Source organism: Thecamonas trahens (assembly GCF_000142905.1).
Source record: "Thecamonas trahens ATCC 50062 unplaced genomic scaffold supercont1.38, whole genome shotgun sequence".
NCBI lineage: Eukaryota > Apusomonadida > Apusomonadidae > Thecamonas > Thecamonas trahens.
The window spans coordinates 95,727-109,049 of record NW_013657642.1 but is presented as its reverse complement, the minus strand read 5'-3'; the positions used below and the strand labels follow the sequence as shown (position 1 = coordinate 109,049).

The window sequence follows — 13,323 nt, the reverse complement described above, 5'->3', positions numbered from 1 at the left end:
ATATAGATATATACAAATATACACACATATATATATACATACATATATACATATATAAAAATACATATATACACATATACACATACATATATATATATAGACATATATATACACGTATATACATATATATATATATATAGATACATATATATACATATAGATATGTACATATATATATATAGATATATATATATATAGACACATATATATATATATATATATATATATATATATATACATACATATATATATATATATATATATATATATATATATATATATAGAGGCGGGCGGGTTGTGGTGGGCGGGCGGACTCACCGAACAGGGAACGGGATGAACGAGTGGGACGAGTGGGATGAAGGAGCGGTATGGACGAAAGGGATGATCAGACGGGATGAAGGAGCGGGTTGAAGGAGCGGGTTGATCAAACGGGATGAAGGAGCGGGTTGATCGAACGGGTTGATCGAACGGGATGGGGTTGAAGGAACGGGTTGAAGGAACGGGTTTCGCGTGGACGAACGAACGGGTTTGGACGAACGAACGGGTTTCGGGTACGGTTTGTGCTTCTGTTTGACTTTTGTTTTGCCACCACTCGACTCCTTCACTGGATTCGGTGGTCAATTCCTTCAATTCGGTATGTCAATCATTTTTGCATCATTCTCAATATCCTTGGCCCGCTTTGCGGGCTCTTGGCTTGAGATGATGAACTCTCAAAACTCACCTGTGTTTCTGACAACGGCACGAGTTAACAGGCGTGACCATATGATTACACCTTTGACCGAGTATTCTGATCTAGCCACCTCTCCCGCCCACGGGGGAGCTTGATAGGGGGGGGGGGTGCGAGGGGGTGGGCTCGCCTCTGGCGGCGACCGAAGATTTTTAACTTTGGTCACATCCACCCTCCCCACCCTCCCCCTCTCCCCCTCCCCCCTCCCCCCCTCCCCCCTCCTCTTCACCCATCAGCGCAACCCACTCACCACCTCTCCCACTACTACGTGTTTGAATATCCAGCTCCTGACAACGCAGCCCTTTGTGGTGCGCTTGTTGCTGCGTCCAAAGACCGTCCAATAAGGTATGTTTACAATTGAGGGCAGCAATTTGTTTGTGTTTGTGGCCAACCCACTGGCGCACAGCACAGCACGTTTTTTCTTTCTCTGCCCACCCCACCCCCACCCCCACCCCCACCCCCACACACCACCAGTCCTCGGGCGAGGACGTGCACATCGGAATGATTACACAAAAGGGAATATAACCATTGAGAGGTTTCCATCTGAAACGCGGAACAAAAAATATTGAGCACCGCTGTTTAAGAAGAACACACGGTACTGTCTGACCTATGTCCATTCTCGCCCTCGCGAGCGGCAGCGGCGGCAGACGCAGCAGTGCGACGCACGACTCACTTTGCATGCGGATGACATGTGGCGAGAACAGGATCGGCAAAGTGTACGTGAACAGCGCCGGCATGACATGATGACGGCGGTGGCCCGGAGCAGAGCATGGGATGATGACTATCATATTATCTCTAGTACACACGAGGACATCTGATATCTTTGACGAGACACATCTCTCTGACCATGCTCTGCTTCATGCAGAAAGCGCAGCCAAAGCGCGCCGCGGGCGGTGGAGACTCACATGCAGGCGGGAATGAGAATAGGGAGCAGCAAAATGGCACCAAAGACCAAGTCTGCATGGGAGTGGCGCGCGTTTGTGCCCGGCGGTGCGCCGCCGGTCACCGGGTGGCCGTTTGAAGTCCAGTGGAGCGTCGACGCTGAGTCGCGCTCGGACTGGTATCTGCCGCTCGGCGCGATGCTTGGGCTCAAGCTCCGGGGCGTAGACGTCGAGGCTGGCTCGAAGCGTGCTCGCAAGCGCGCCCGCAAAGTGAGCAAGACGTTGCGCAAACTCGCCGCCGGCGAGTCGGTAAAGCGCAAGAAGTTGACCAAAGCACGCGGATACAAGCTGGAGCTCGAGCTCAAGATCCGCCGCGAGCGCGACGAGGTCTCGGGTGCCGAGCTGTGGGAGAAGTTCAAGCTCGGCCCGTTCAAACTCGGCAAAGCTGGCTCGCCCAACGCACTCGCCAAGCGCATCCGCAAACGCTTGCCCAAGAAGGAGCCTGCTCGTGCAGTCCTGCTTGACCTGCTCGCCAGCCTCGACCTCGACGCCTCGCCGTGGGTCCGCATCTCCAAGAACCGCATCCAGGGCGAGCCGACCGTCGACGGTGTCCGCAAGGTCGGCCGTGCGGCGCTTGCCCTCGGCCCCGATCCGGCGCTGGCCGCGCTCCTCGGTCTCTCGCCTCCCACCGCCACGAGCGACCCGCTCCAGTGGGCCACCTTTGCCCTCGAGGGTGCCGAGCTCGATCCGGTCGCCGCTGCGGCCGCCGACGTTGCCCACCTCGCCTTCGACGGCCTCATCCACGGCTACCCCGCTGCGGTCATGGCCGCTGCCGGTGTTGTGGATGATCGCTCTGCCAGCAGTAGTTCCAGTAGCAGCAGCAGCAGCAGCAGTAGCCATTCCAACGACCCTTCGAGTACATCGGACACGAGCGAGTCGTCGTCATCGTCGTCATCATGAATGAATGAGAGCGAGCCCGTAGCGCTGGCGGTCTGTGGCGTGTCTCTGTGTGCGGCCGATTCACGTTGCGGCTTTAGCCCGGCCCGACCTGTCCAACCTTCCCTGCACCCGACTCGCTGCGACGGGTCGCCGACGCCTCGGGGCAGACTCTCACCATGCTTGCCATGGTTGCTACCCTCACAGACGTCGTGGGAGCGGTGACGGGCGCGTGGGTGCGATGGCTGGCAAGCATGTGGCCCGGGTGGGCGGGGAGCGATGCGGGCGGCGGTGACGCCGCTGCCGACCACGATGGGCTCGATCCGGGATGGGACGAGGACGAGGACGATGCAGCCATGGCGGCCATGGGCGCAGGTCAAGGATTGAAGTGGCTTGGGGCTGGGCTCGGGCCTGGGCCGTGGAGCGTGGCTGACGGCTTGCTGGTGGGGACGGCACGGCATGCCCGTGATGCCGCGCTGCTCCGATCGCTCCGCATCTCGCACATTGTCAGCCTCTCGTCGCAAGGACCTGTCCATGCTGGACTCGGAATCCGCTATCTCCACCTGCCCTTGGCCGACGAGCCAGATGTGGCGCTGCTGGAGGATGCTGCTGCAGCGGGTGTCTTTGACTTTGTCCTCGACGCCCTCGCACGCGGCGATCGCGTCTTGGTCCACTGCAAGCGGGCCGTCTCGCGCTCGCCCACTCTCGCTGCTGCACTCATTGCTCGTCTCCGTGGCGTGTCCGGCGAGGTTGGCCTCGCCACCGTCATCGCCGCCGTACCGCACGCTGCGCCGAACCCGGGTTTCCTCGCGCAGCTCGCAGCGTGGTCCGGCTGACGAGCAGCACAAGCACGGGAGCAAGCGATCTAATCTGGGCAAGCGTGCGCGCGCGCGCGCAAGGGATGACTGCACTCAAGGCTACTGCGATATTGTGCCTGCAGGAGGATGCTCGAGGAGGAGGGAAGGGGCAGGGTGCTGTGGCGGCGATGACGCGGCGCCATCACTAGTATGCCTGCGCCGAGATGAAGTAATATGCGATGCAAGGGGCAGGAGTGGCGTAGTTGAGACCGACCTCCCCCCCCCCCCCGCCCGCCGCAACTGACTGCCGTGGGATGTAACCTGCCCCCCCCCCCCCCCCCCGCCGCGCGGGATGGTGGGCGGTGATCGGTGCGGGCGGGGCGGAGTAGCGCAGCAGGCAAGATGAGTGTGGCGGCGGGCGGCGGGCGGCGAGCGGCGGGCGGCGGGCAGCGGGCGGACTGGGCAGACTAGACGGACTGGGCGGCGGAGCACTCGTCTCCAACCGATGGCATCGCTCCCGCAACGGACCGTGCTTGTCATCCGGGCGCTTGCGTCTCTGGGCAAGCCACAGACGGCCAACAACCTGTTCAAGGTCCTTCCGCGGTCTGTCTTCCCCACCCGGGCCTCCCTGCGCGCTGAGGCGCTTGAGCCCGCCACGGCTATGGGCCTCACCACCAAGACCCGTAAGGTTCTCCCGCGGGTGCCCAAGCGCCCGCGCAAGATGCACCGCCGTAACCCTCACTACGTGTACAACCTCAAGCGTGACAACCCCGGTACGTTTGTGTGTGTGTGTGTGTGTGTGTGTGTGTGTGTGTGTGTGTGTGTGTGTGTGTGTATGGTGTGTGGCTGTGGCGGTGTGGGGCTGTCGCGAGATGGGATCGCTCCGTCAGTCGGAGAGGGCAAGGGATCGAGGGGGGAGGAGCGGGGAAGGGGAGGAGGGGAGGAGGGTGATGAGCATGTTGGGGGGGGAGGAGATGAGTATGATTATGGTGGACGGGAGGGAATAGTCATGTTTGTCGAAGGAGTGATCATACATCTCGTGGGGTGGGCGGGGTGATCATGATGGGCGCGTGCTCGCATCGTTGGTATCGGTGGTATCGGTGGTATCGGTGGTATCGGTCGTCTCAGTCGGATGATGGTCATGATATGTAGTGGCTGTGGAACTCACAGTGATGCTGGTTTTGGGAACGGATGGGCGCAGACGTGGCGGCGGTGCTGGAAAAGTACGCGGCGTCCGATGCCGCAAAGGCAGCAGCAGCAGAGGCTCCGACTACGAGCACGTCGTCGTAGGCGGGCGGGTGTGTGTTAAACTGTTCCCCAAGCGATCTACTCTTCTCCGTCTCCTCCCTCACTTGCATCGGTGCTGGGCCCACGGATGGCGCTGGGGCGGCCGACGTCGGCAACGGCGGGGATGGCGCCCGAGTCGAGAAGCGGAACGAGGGCGGCAAAGCCGCTCGTTCGCTTGGCATTCCACTCGCTAGTGGTGAGCGGAATGGCGACGAGAGATCCGATTGTCCGCGTGTCTTCGGCATCCGAGTCGCGGGCAATCGTGAGCGATCCGAGCCCTCCAGTCTCGCGGACGGGGGGGATGAGGACGTAGCGAGCACAGGTGGTCCAGGAGAGCATTCGTCGGCTCTGACCTTGCCATGACCGAGGCAGATGTACCAACTCGGCCCACTCGGGCCAAGTGGTGTGGTGGCTGTGGTCATGGTCATGGCTATGGCTCTGCGCCGCAGCCCCGCTCGGGTTTAGAGCTGGCCATGAGGTAGGCTGGCTACGACGATTGCGTGACCTTGAAGCGGAAGACGGTGACGCGCTTGCCGAGGAGGTTGGTGGCAACAAGGGTGACCATGCCGGGCGCAGAGAGGGTGAACTTGCCGGTGAACATGGCGTGGGCCTCGTCCGGAAGCTCGCCCTGCTCGATCGACGCGCCGAGGACAGCCGGCGGAAGCACCATGAACTTGGACGGCGTGTCGAGCCGGCCGTGCCGCCGCACCGGCGAGATTTGGGACGCCAGCAGGCTCCGGCTCCGCCGCCCTTTTCTCCGTGCAGGCGTAGCTGGTCCGCGGGAAGACGGCGGGCTCGGCCGGGACGCGCGCTCTAGCGCCGACAGCTGCTTCGGCCCGCTCGTCGCAATGTCATTCGAGTGCTTGAGCGACCGCCGGAGAACGTGGACGAAACCCTTGCCCAGCAGCTCCATCTTGGCGGCGTACGGAAGCCGGATCGAGAACGTGACCGCCGCTCCGAGCTCGAGATACTCGGCGAGCGGCGAGTAGAGGACACATCCCGGCGCAAGCCGGGTCAGTGCTAGCTTGGGGAAGCCACAGAACGCCGGCGTGAGCTCGCGGACACGTGCCGGTGCCCGTGCCAGGCTCCGCGCCGAGCCCAGGAGCGACGCTGACGACGATGCGCCCAGCATCGGCGGGACAGGCCGTGTCGGCTGGATCCGGTATTGCAGCACACGCGTGGCGTCGTCCGGAAGCGCGGCGTTGCGCGGCGCTGCCTCGCGTCCGGCCAAGTCGCGTCCGTACAGCTCAAGCATGTACTCACGATCTAGCGACGGCAGCCGCACCTGGACCGTCCACAGGTCGTGGCTCGCCGACTGGACAAGGACCCACGACGAGTCGGCAAAGGCCTCGGCAAACGAGTCGCCGAGTGCCATCATCCGGTACGCACCCGCTAGCCGCAGCCGCCCCGCCAGCGCAATGTCAAAGCCCGAAAGGCCCGACGCTGCGTCGAACCGGAGATCAAACGAGAACAGCGTCTCGGCCGGCCGGAGGACGCAGCCCTGCTGTCGTGGCGGATCCAGTCCGTACAGCCACAACAGCGGCGTGGCGCAGAGTGCGGCATCAAACTCGTCCAGCGCACGCACGTTGCGCTCCTTGTCCGCAACCTGCGGACCGGCGAGTGCATAGTGCGAGGCTGCCACCGCTCGCGGCGGCATGTCAAAGTAGAACAGCGCCGCAGGCGGCGACTGCGCCGCAGGCTTGAGCCCGGTCCGCGCCGCTGCCGCCCACGTCGGATCCATCGACAGAACTCCCCTGTCTTCGTCGCTCAGCGCCATACTCAGCCAATAGTGGTCGGGCGCGGTGTCCTCAAACGACGCACCGGCCTCAAATCCGTACTGCTTTGCAAAGCCAAAGTTGAGCCCTACCGCCGGCCGCAGCTCCTTGGGCGCCGCGCCGAGAAGCAGTGCCACTAGCGAGGCGAGGCCGAGCGACGTTGCCTTGCGGCTTGAGAGCGCCGAGTTCGCCGCGGCCTGCATCGCCGCCGCCGACGGCGACGCCTCCAGCCCGCCGGGATCACTCGACAGAAAACCGTCTTCGTCAAAGGCAATATTGCGGGAGACCCAGCAAAAGACGACCCAGGCAAGCGAGCGCTGGGTTGGCGCAAGCGGCGCTGCTATGGTGCGTGCGACGCCAACAAGGCCGCTGGCCAGCGAGGCGAGGTCGGTGCTGGCCTCGCGAAGCTCGCTCGGCCAGGCCACCACTTCTTCGGCCACAAATGTGGCTGCCGGCGTCGCCGCGGTCGCCGCGTTGGGAAGGCCGCTCGGGCAGTATGACGGCGAGAGCGCAGTGTCAGCCCGCGCCACCGCAAGCGACGAGGTAGCCAACAGTGGGAGACGGAGCGAGCGCGACGACGAGCCCGCCGAGGTCGTCGGCCGCGACGTCGGCGGCGTCTCGCCATCCACAACCATGTCCGTCGCCGGCTTGGGGAGCGAAAGCGCAGACTCGCGGACAAAGATACCGCGCTCGGAAGGGCACTCAAAGTAGGTGCGGCCCTGAAAGGTGCCGTCGTGCATGCCGTCGCGCGTGTCGAGCTCGAGGCCGACCCACACGCCCGGCGCAAAGTGAGTCTTGCCCATAAAGCGGATGGTGCCGCGGCGGCCGTTGGCAACCACGTGCTTGCCAATCATCGACGAGTAGTACGCCTTCTTGGCCTTGCGGCGCGCGAGAGCGCGGACCATCGGCGGGCGCGAGTCGACCTCGCGCGGCGCGGGCGGCGCAATCGGGCTCGCCTGCTTGGACGCCGACGGCGGCGCGGTTTGCGGCCGCGACCGCGGCGTCGACTTGGGCGAGCCGACAATGTGGTGCGGCTGACGGGTGTTGCGCTCGGCCTTTTCCGAGTAGTGCTTCATGAGCGCTTCGCGGGTGGCGAGGGTGATGGCGTCGCGGCGGGCAAAAAGCGCGTGGCCGACCTCGCAGCTAAAGTACTGCTCACCCATGATCGAGCCGTCGGCCGGGCCGACTGTACGGTACAGGTTGGCGTCTGTGGAGCAGACCGAGAGGATGTCGGCGACGCGAAAATCGAGGCGGATGCCATACCAGGTCTCTGACTCGGGCGCGCCCTTGAGCGTGCCGATGTACTCGAGCGTGCCGATGCGGTGGGCAACAATGACCCGTGCACCGACAACCAGCTCCGTTTCTGCCCGCAGGCTCTTCTCAAACTCCTGCGCCTGCCGGAGCGTCCTGCGGCGGAAGGAGCGCTTCGGATCGTAGGTGAGCTCGACGTCGCCCTTGCGGACAAAGACGGCGCAATCGGGGCGGGTCTTGAAGTACGTCTTGCCGGCCCACGACCCGTTGCACATGCCCCTCGGCTCGACCAGCTCCAGACCCAGATACACCCCAGCTCCAAACAGGGTCTTTCCAATGAACCGGATGTAGCCCCGCGCGCCCTGCCAGAGCACCTCGTCGCCGAGCTTGAGCGACCGCGGGTGGTCAGGCGCCGCCGGTGGGGAGACCGCCGCCTGTGTCCGTGCCGGCGGGAGAGCCACCCTGTGTGCCGGGGAGTAGTACGACATGCAGCAGAGAGGGACTACCCACAAGCAAGTGGGCCGTGTATGTAGTTGGCTTCCTGGCTGTCTGGCTGTCTGGCTGTCTGGCTATCGCTGGCAGTGGCAGTGGCTGGCGTGGGGTGGTCCACTGCTCTGCTGTCTGCTGCCTCTTCCCGCTCGCCGTTTCGTCCAAAAGTTGATGCGCTTGGCGCGAAGGAATTGGCTTGGCCGAATTGGCTCGCACTCGCTCGCCTGCTCGACCGCTCCTCCCGCTCGCATTGCGGCTTGATGTGGAGGCGATCGGGTGCTTGTTCGGACGGGCGGGGCTAGACTACGTGGTACGGCTCGCCCATCGCTGTCCTCACGAGCTTGAGCACACATCCCGACGGGTTGGCCTCCACCGGGCCGGCCCACTTTCATCGCTCGTTCAGATCAGCGCTACCTAGCGCCTTTGTCGTGCGAGCGATCAAATCCTTTGTCGCCGTCTCGTGGTCGTTGGCGTCCATCGGGAACCGCTCGACGATCGTGTGTGGATAAGCTCGAGCGAGGCTGTCCGCCATAATGAACCGGAGGCGCGGCTGGCGACAAGTATGTGGATCACAGTTTAGCTCAAGGTAGTGCTGCTGTTGTCGGCCGGGGGGGAACGTCGGTGGCGGGACCGGGGCAGACGGCGAGCGCTGCCGAGTCGAGCTCGATCTCCTCGGCATTTTCGATGGCGTGGAGGGCGTTGTCCTCTTCCACATCAAGGACCTCGAGAGAAGTGAGCGACCAGATGAGGGTGGTGATGGTGGCGAGGAGCGCAAAGGCAAAGCAGAGGCCGACAAGCACCTGGATGGCCATCCATTGGCCATCAGAGATGCTCCTCCCGCCACGAGCAAGGAACATGACACCGATGAGGATCACCGCCGCCACGCAAAGCAGGATTGACTCCAGCACGTTGTGCTGCTTGTACATGAATGGCCGCTTCCACAACTGCGCCACGAGCGAGACGAGGACTACTGTGAGTGCCAGCACTGCCGCCACCATCGGCCGCGAGGAGAAAAACATAATGGCCCCGACAAAGGTGAACTTGCGCGCGGTGATGACTACCTCCCACACCGCAAACCGCCGGTGGAACTTGTACAGGCCAAGCTCGTCAAAAGCAGACGTCTTGCGGAACCAGAAGATCGCGACCGGGACACCGAGACCAAACCCGACGGCCACAACCAGGGCCACCAGCGCCATCGCTACCCACCACCCTCCGGAGAAGCAGACCCGCGACGGTTCGGCATCGAGGTGGTACGATCCATCGAGCTGCCGAGTGCAGTCGAAGATTTCCAGCGTTCGTGCGAGCAGGCCAGCGTACATAAAGAGCGTGCTCGTCACCGCCATTGTCCGGGTCCGCGCCAGCCGGGTCGCGCCGTACGCCACCCACAGCATGCCGATGAGCGACAGCCGCCCAGCCACACCCAGCATCCACTTGGTGGTGTAGTCAAAGGCATCCGACGAGCACTCTGCCGCCATGAGATCAAGGTTAAAGTTGGCAATGCCCAGCAGGTCAAAGAGGAGCAGGTTGGCCGACGACCACCGGACGTCGAGGCTGCGGAGAATAGCCACCAGCTGCGCGTATGCGAGGAACACCGCGCCAAGCGTCAGGTGCGATCGCAGCCGTGCAAACATCAGGCGCGCTTGACCCTTGAGATCAAGCTTAATGTCGATGTACGCAAAGCTAACAAGGACTGCGACCATAACAAGGACAAAGATTACCAGCAAAAGGAGCTTGAACGCTTGCGTTCCGCTGCTGGGGCAGCCCTCGCACTCGCCGGACTTGCGATAGTAGCCCTTGGCGCACTGCGAGCACGCCTCGCCCTCGTATCCGGTCCCGCACACGTTGTTGCCCGGACACGCCCGGAGCGACGCGCACCGCAGCATAAAGTCTGGATTGCGACTCGACGGCACAAAACCCGGTTGCGAGAGGCAGAACTCTGAGCCAGGCCCGAGTGTAAACGCATTCGGGTCGCACGTCGCGCACTGAGGCGTTCCGATTCGACGCGCAAAGGTGCCTTGATCGCAAGGGCTGCACACCAGCTCGCTCCCGACCACCACCGATGAGTTGCCCGGCCCGCAACCGAGGCAGGCCGGTGACGAACCTGGCAGAAAACCTTCGCGACACCCAAACTCGAGGTTGTAGTTGAGCGCATACAGTCCGCTCTCGGTGTACGGCGTCGCCGGCGGGTTTGCATCCAGGTAACCGGCAACATAGATGGTGAGGAGTGAGCGCCCGGTGCTGTCGGCGCGGATCTCGGCCTCAAACGCGCGCGAGACCGCACCCTCGTGCCCGTGGGACGGAATCTCGAAGATTGAAACTAGGCAGTTGAAGACGTCAAGCGAGCGCGCAAATGAGCAGTCCTGGACCACAATTGAGTCGCTTGGCGGAAGACCGTTGATGCCCGGTTGGACAAAGTAGATGAGGACCAGCCGGTCGCGTAGGCCATCGTAGAGCAGCCGAAAAGCGGAATCAGTGCCCTCGTCGTAGCCCTCGAACCATGGAAAGGCATCGATGCGCCGGGTGAATGTCGACGGCTGGCTGTGGTCGCTTGTGGACGAGATATGAACGAGAAAGAGCGAGATGAATCCTGGACCAAACTCGTCGCGGTGGAGAAGGATGACGTCGCCCGACGGGAGAGTGGTCAAGTGTGGGTCGACTTGGAGGGTAAGGTCCAGCCCCGCAGCGGCGCAAGTCACACTGGCAGCGGTGAAGGGCTCGATGCCAGTGCAGACAAAGGCATCGGTTGTAATTCTCCTCGGCGAAGAACTGGGATCTTCTATCGCCAGCAGAAGGACAGCCAGCCGCTTCAAAGTGCCCGGTGCCATGACGATGGTCGCATCTAAGAGCCGGACCGAGCCGGTCACGCTGGCCGGGAGCATGGAGGAGGTGACCAGGGTACAGGGCGTCCTCGTCTCGCAGTAGGTCATGCCATGCGATGAAAAGACGAACCAGCCGGCGCTGCCCCGGGCCGGATCGCGGACGACTGCTGCAATGTCAAGTGGCGGCGCCGGTGGCGGCGGCACGGTGTCCGATGCATCCCACGACGGCCTATTGATGCCGCAGACTGGCGGCGCAGTCGGGCTGTACTCGATGAGATCTTCGCCGTACGCCAGTGCCACGCGAGCAGTTGTGCCATCAACAACGTAGCCAAAAGCGAGTATGTCGCCTGCGGCCGGAACCATCACCGAGTTGTTCCGGTTGGCCTGGGCGAGGAAGACCGAGGCGTATTGCTCGGGCGGCGCCGTGGAGGAGGTGCAGGGATCGACGGTGGTTGCCATGTCCTTGGCAAACTGAGTGAGCGGATGCTCCAAAGAATCGATCGCACCGGCCTGCATCACGATGGCGTTGATATCGGTGCCTGACTGCTGTCTGACGACAGTGAGGAGTGCGCCACCGCTGCCAGCGATGGCGGTGGACCAGAGCGACGCCGCCGAGTTGACGAGGCTGTTCATGGGCAACCCGACGTAACGGGGCAGAGGCATGTTGGGTGAGCCATCGCCATCATCCGGCATTAACACATATCCAATGGCTGTACCATCTAGGGCCCATGAGCCCTGCGACGGGTCGTCCACCACCGTCGACGGCGGCCGCGGTGGCGTCTGCCCATGGGCCAGAGGCAAAGCAGCAGCGAGGACGACAATGACGACGAGTGCGAGGGAAAGACGGGCACATGAGTGGCGAAGGAGTGTATGTGACATGTCGATGCGAGAGAGTGAGTGTGTGTGAGCGTGTGTGTGTGTGTGCGTGAACGAGCACGGGAGGTGAGGTGCTGAAGGAGCGGGAGCGGAGTGTCGGCGTGGGTCGTGCCTGTTTGCACGCGTGCAGCAGGAGTCCAAATGCAGTGGCACGCCAACTAGGGCGGCGTGTGTGTTTGGGGCAGCTGTTATGTTGCTGATGGCACGTCAAAGAGCTTTCCGTTGAGCACGACGAGGTCGGAGGAGAGCCGTTCGAGGCGGGTGCTACCATCGAGCGACATGAGCGCGAGCTCGGGCGGGAGGTCGGCGAGGGCAAAGAGAACTCGGCCACGATCAGGGTGATGGAGCTCGCAGAGCGGAATGCCGTCGGCCAGCGGTGCGCCCACGGCGGCCTCGAGGAGGGCGACAGCGTCGGCCTCGCCTCCTGACACCTTGGGCGAACTCGCGAGGCTCTCAGTGAGCTCTGGGGCCGAGTGCGCAAAGGGGTTAAGGTCCTGGACCATGGCCGACTGGAAGAGGCTCGATGTGGTCCGCATCCGCGGCGAACGCGGCTCGGACCGTGCCGACGTGTCGGATCGCTCACCGGGATCGCCGTCCATGTCCACGATGAGATCACAAACCTCGGTGCCACCGCTGCCGCCACCGTCGGTGACCGAGATGGTAGGCGGCTCGCCGAACGACGACGGAGAGCTCGGCGGCGAGGGAAGCCTGATGCGATCCGAGAGCCCACCAGCAATAACGTTGATGTCGGTGTCTGTCACCCGTACCACCAGCGAGCCAGCATCTGCGCGGTATACCTCACCTACAACCAGATCATCTAGCGAGAACAGCAGCCTTCCGGAGCGGCCAGCAGCGTTCCCAGCCGGGACCAGTCGGACGCCCTGGCTCTCTGCAGCCTCCAGGGCAGCCATGTCAGCCTTCAAAGCAACCATGTCTGCATCATTGAGTCCAGCGGCGGTAGACGACGATAAAGCCGTGGGCGTAGGCGAAGAAGTGGCAGTGACAGTGGCGCTGGTCGGAGTGTTGGAGGTGGCGCTGGTGAGGACGGCTGGCCGGCCGCAGGCTACCGTCGGCGTGCCGTCACCGAGGTCCATGTCCCGTCCGAGGCAGTCAAGGGAGGCAAAGGCGGAACGTGGGTAGGCGAGTGGTGGTGGTGGTGGTGGTGGTGGTGGTGGTGGTGGTGGTGGTGAGAGGGAGTGAGGTGGTGGTGGTCTCGACCGTCTTGCCTCGTGCCTCCCTTGCCAGGTCACTTGTGGCTGGCTGGGCAAGTCGCCGGGCAGGGGAGCCAGGCCAGGCACAGTTGCAGGTTTTCGGGCCATGGTATGGATGTGGGGATCGATGTTCTGTTTGCTTGGTATTGGTATTGGTATTGGTATTGGTATGGGTATGGGTATTGGTATGGGTATTGGTACTGGTAGCGGGAGGGTCGGCATGTGTATGGCCGTAACTGTGACGGCAGCTCGTTTGTCTTGATGATGATGGCGA

The 13,323-nt window shown here is 62.6% G+C and overlaps 5 protein-coding genes across 5 annotated transcripts in view; 2 read left to right on the top strand and 3 right to left on the bottom strand.

Moving 5' to 3' along the window:
• AMSG_07891 (NEK/NEK1 protein kinase) overlaps nt 1-1,464 on the bottom strand; it is a gene marked incomplete at both ends in the record, with an annotated part of 5,290 nt that extends 3,826 nt beyond the window's left edge. Inside the window, one exon of the mRNA XM_013900223.1 lies at nt 1,377-1,464. Within this exon, the coding sequence (XP_013755677.1) occupies nt 1,377-1,464 (88 nt within the window). The remainder of the gene's footprint in view (nt 1-1,376) is intronic.
• AMSG_07890 (dual specificity protein phosphatase 22) lies at nt 457-2,589 on the top strand. The gene is made up of 3 exons (XM_013900222.1): nt 457-634; nt 1,012-1,072; nt 1,432-2,589. Exon 3 carries the CDS (start codon nt 1,633-1,635, stop codon nt 2,566-2,568), a length of 936 nt encoding a protein of 311 aa, XP_013755676.1. The 5' UTR covers nt 457-634; nt 1,012-1,072; nt 1,432-1,632; the 3' UTR covers nt 2,569-2,589.
• Nucleotides 2,590-3,833: 1,244 nt separating this feature from the next.
• Nucleotides 3,834-4,631, top strand: AMSG_07889 (uncharacterized protein; the record flags this gene model as incomplete). Its single annotated transcript, XM_013900221.1, has 2 exons — nt 3,834-4,114; nt 4,543-4,631. Exons 1-2 carry the CDS (start codon nt 3,847-3,849, stop codon nt 4,629-4,631), a joined length of 357 nt encoding a protein of 118 aa, XP_013755675.1. The 5' UTR covers nt 3,834-3,846.
• Nucleotides 4,632-5,084: 453 nt separating this feature from the next.
• AMSG_12111 (uncharacterized protein) lies at nt 5,085-11,595 on the bottom strand (the record flags this gene model as incomplete). Its single annotated transcript, XM_013900315.1, has 2 exons — nt 5,085-8,088; nt 8,761-11,595. The coding sequence occupies 2 exons, from the start codon at nt 11,593-11,595 to the stop codon at nt 5,116-5,118; spliced, it is 5,808 nt and encodes a 1,935-aa protein (XP_013755769.1). The 3' UTR covers nt 5,085-5,115.
• A 431-nt stretch (nt 11,596-12,026) lies between these two features.
• AMSG_07885 (uncharacterized protein) lies at nt 12,027-12,749 on the bottom strand (the record flags this gene model as incomplete). The annotated part of the gene is made up of 2 exons (XM_013900220.1): nt 12,027-12,592; nt 12,641-12,749. The coding sequence occupies 2 exons, from the start codon at nt 12,747-12,749 to the stop codon at nt 12,027-12,029; spliced, it is 675 nt and encodes a 224-aa protein (XP_013755674.1).
• Nucleotides 12,750-13,323: the final 574 nt, after the last annotated feature.

Bases quoted from the DNA above. Each gene is read 5' to 3' on its own strand.
- AMSG_07890 (XM_013900222.1), top strand. From the start codon at position 1,633: ATGCAGGCGGGAATGAGAATAGGGAGCAGCAAAATGGCACCAAAGACC.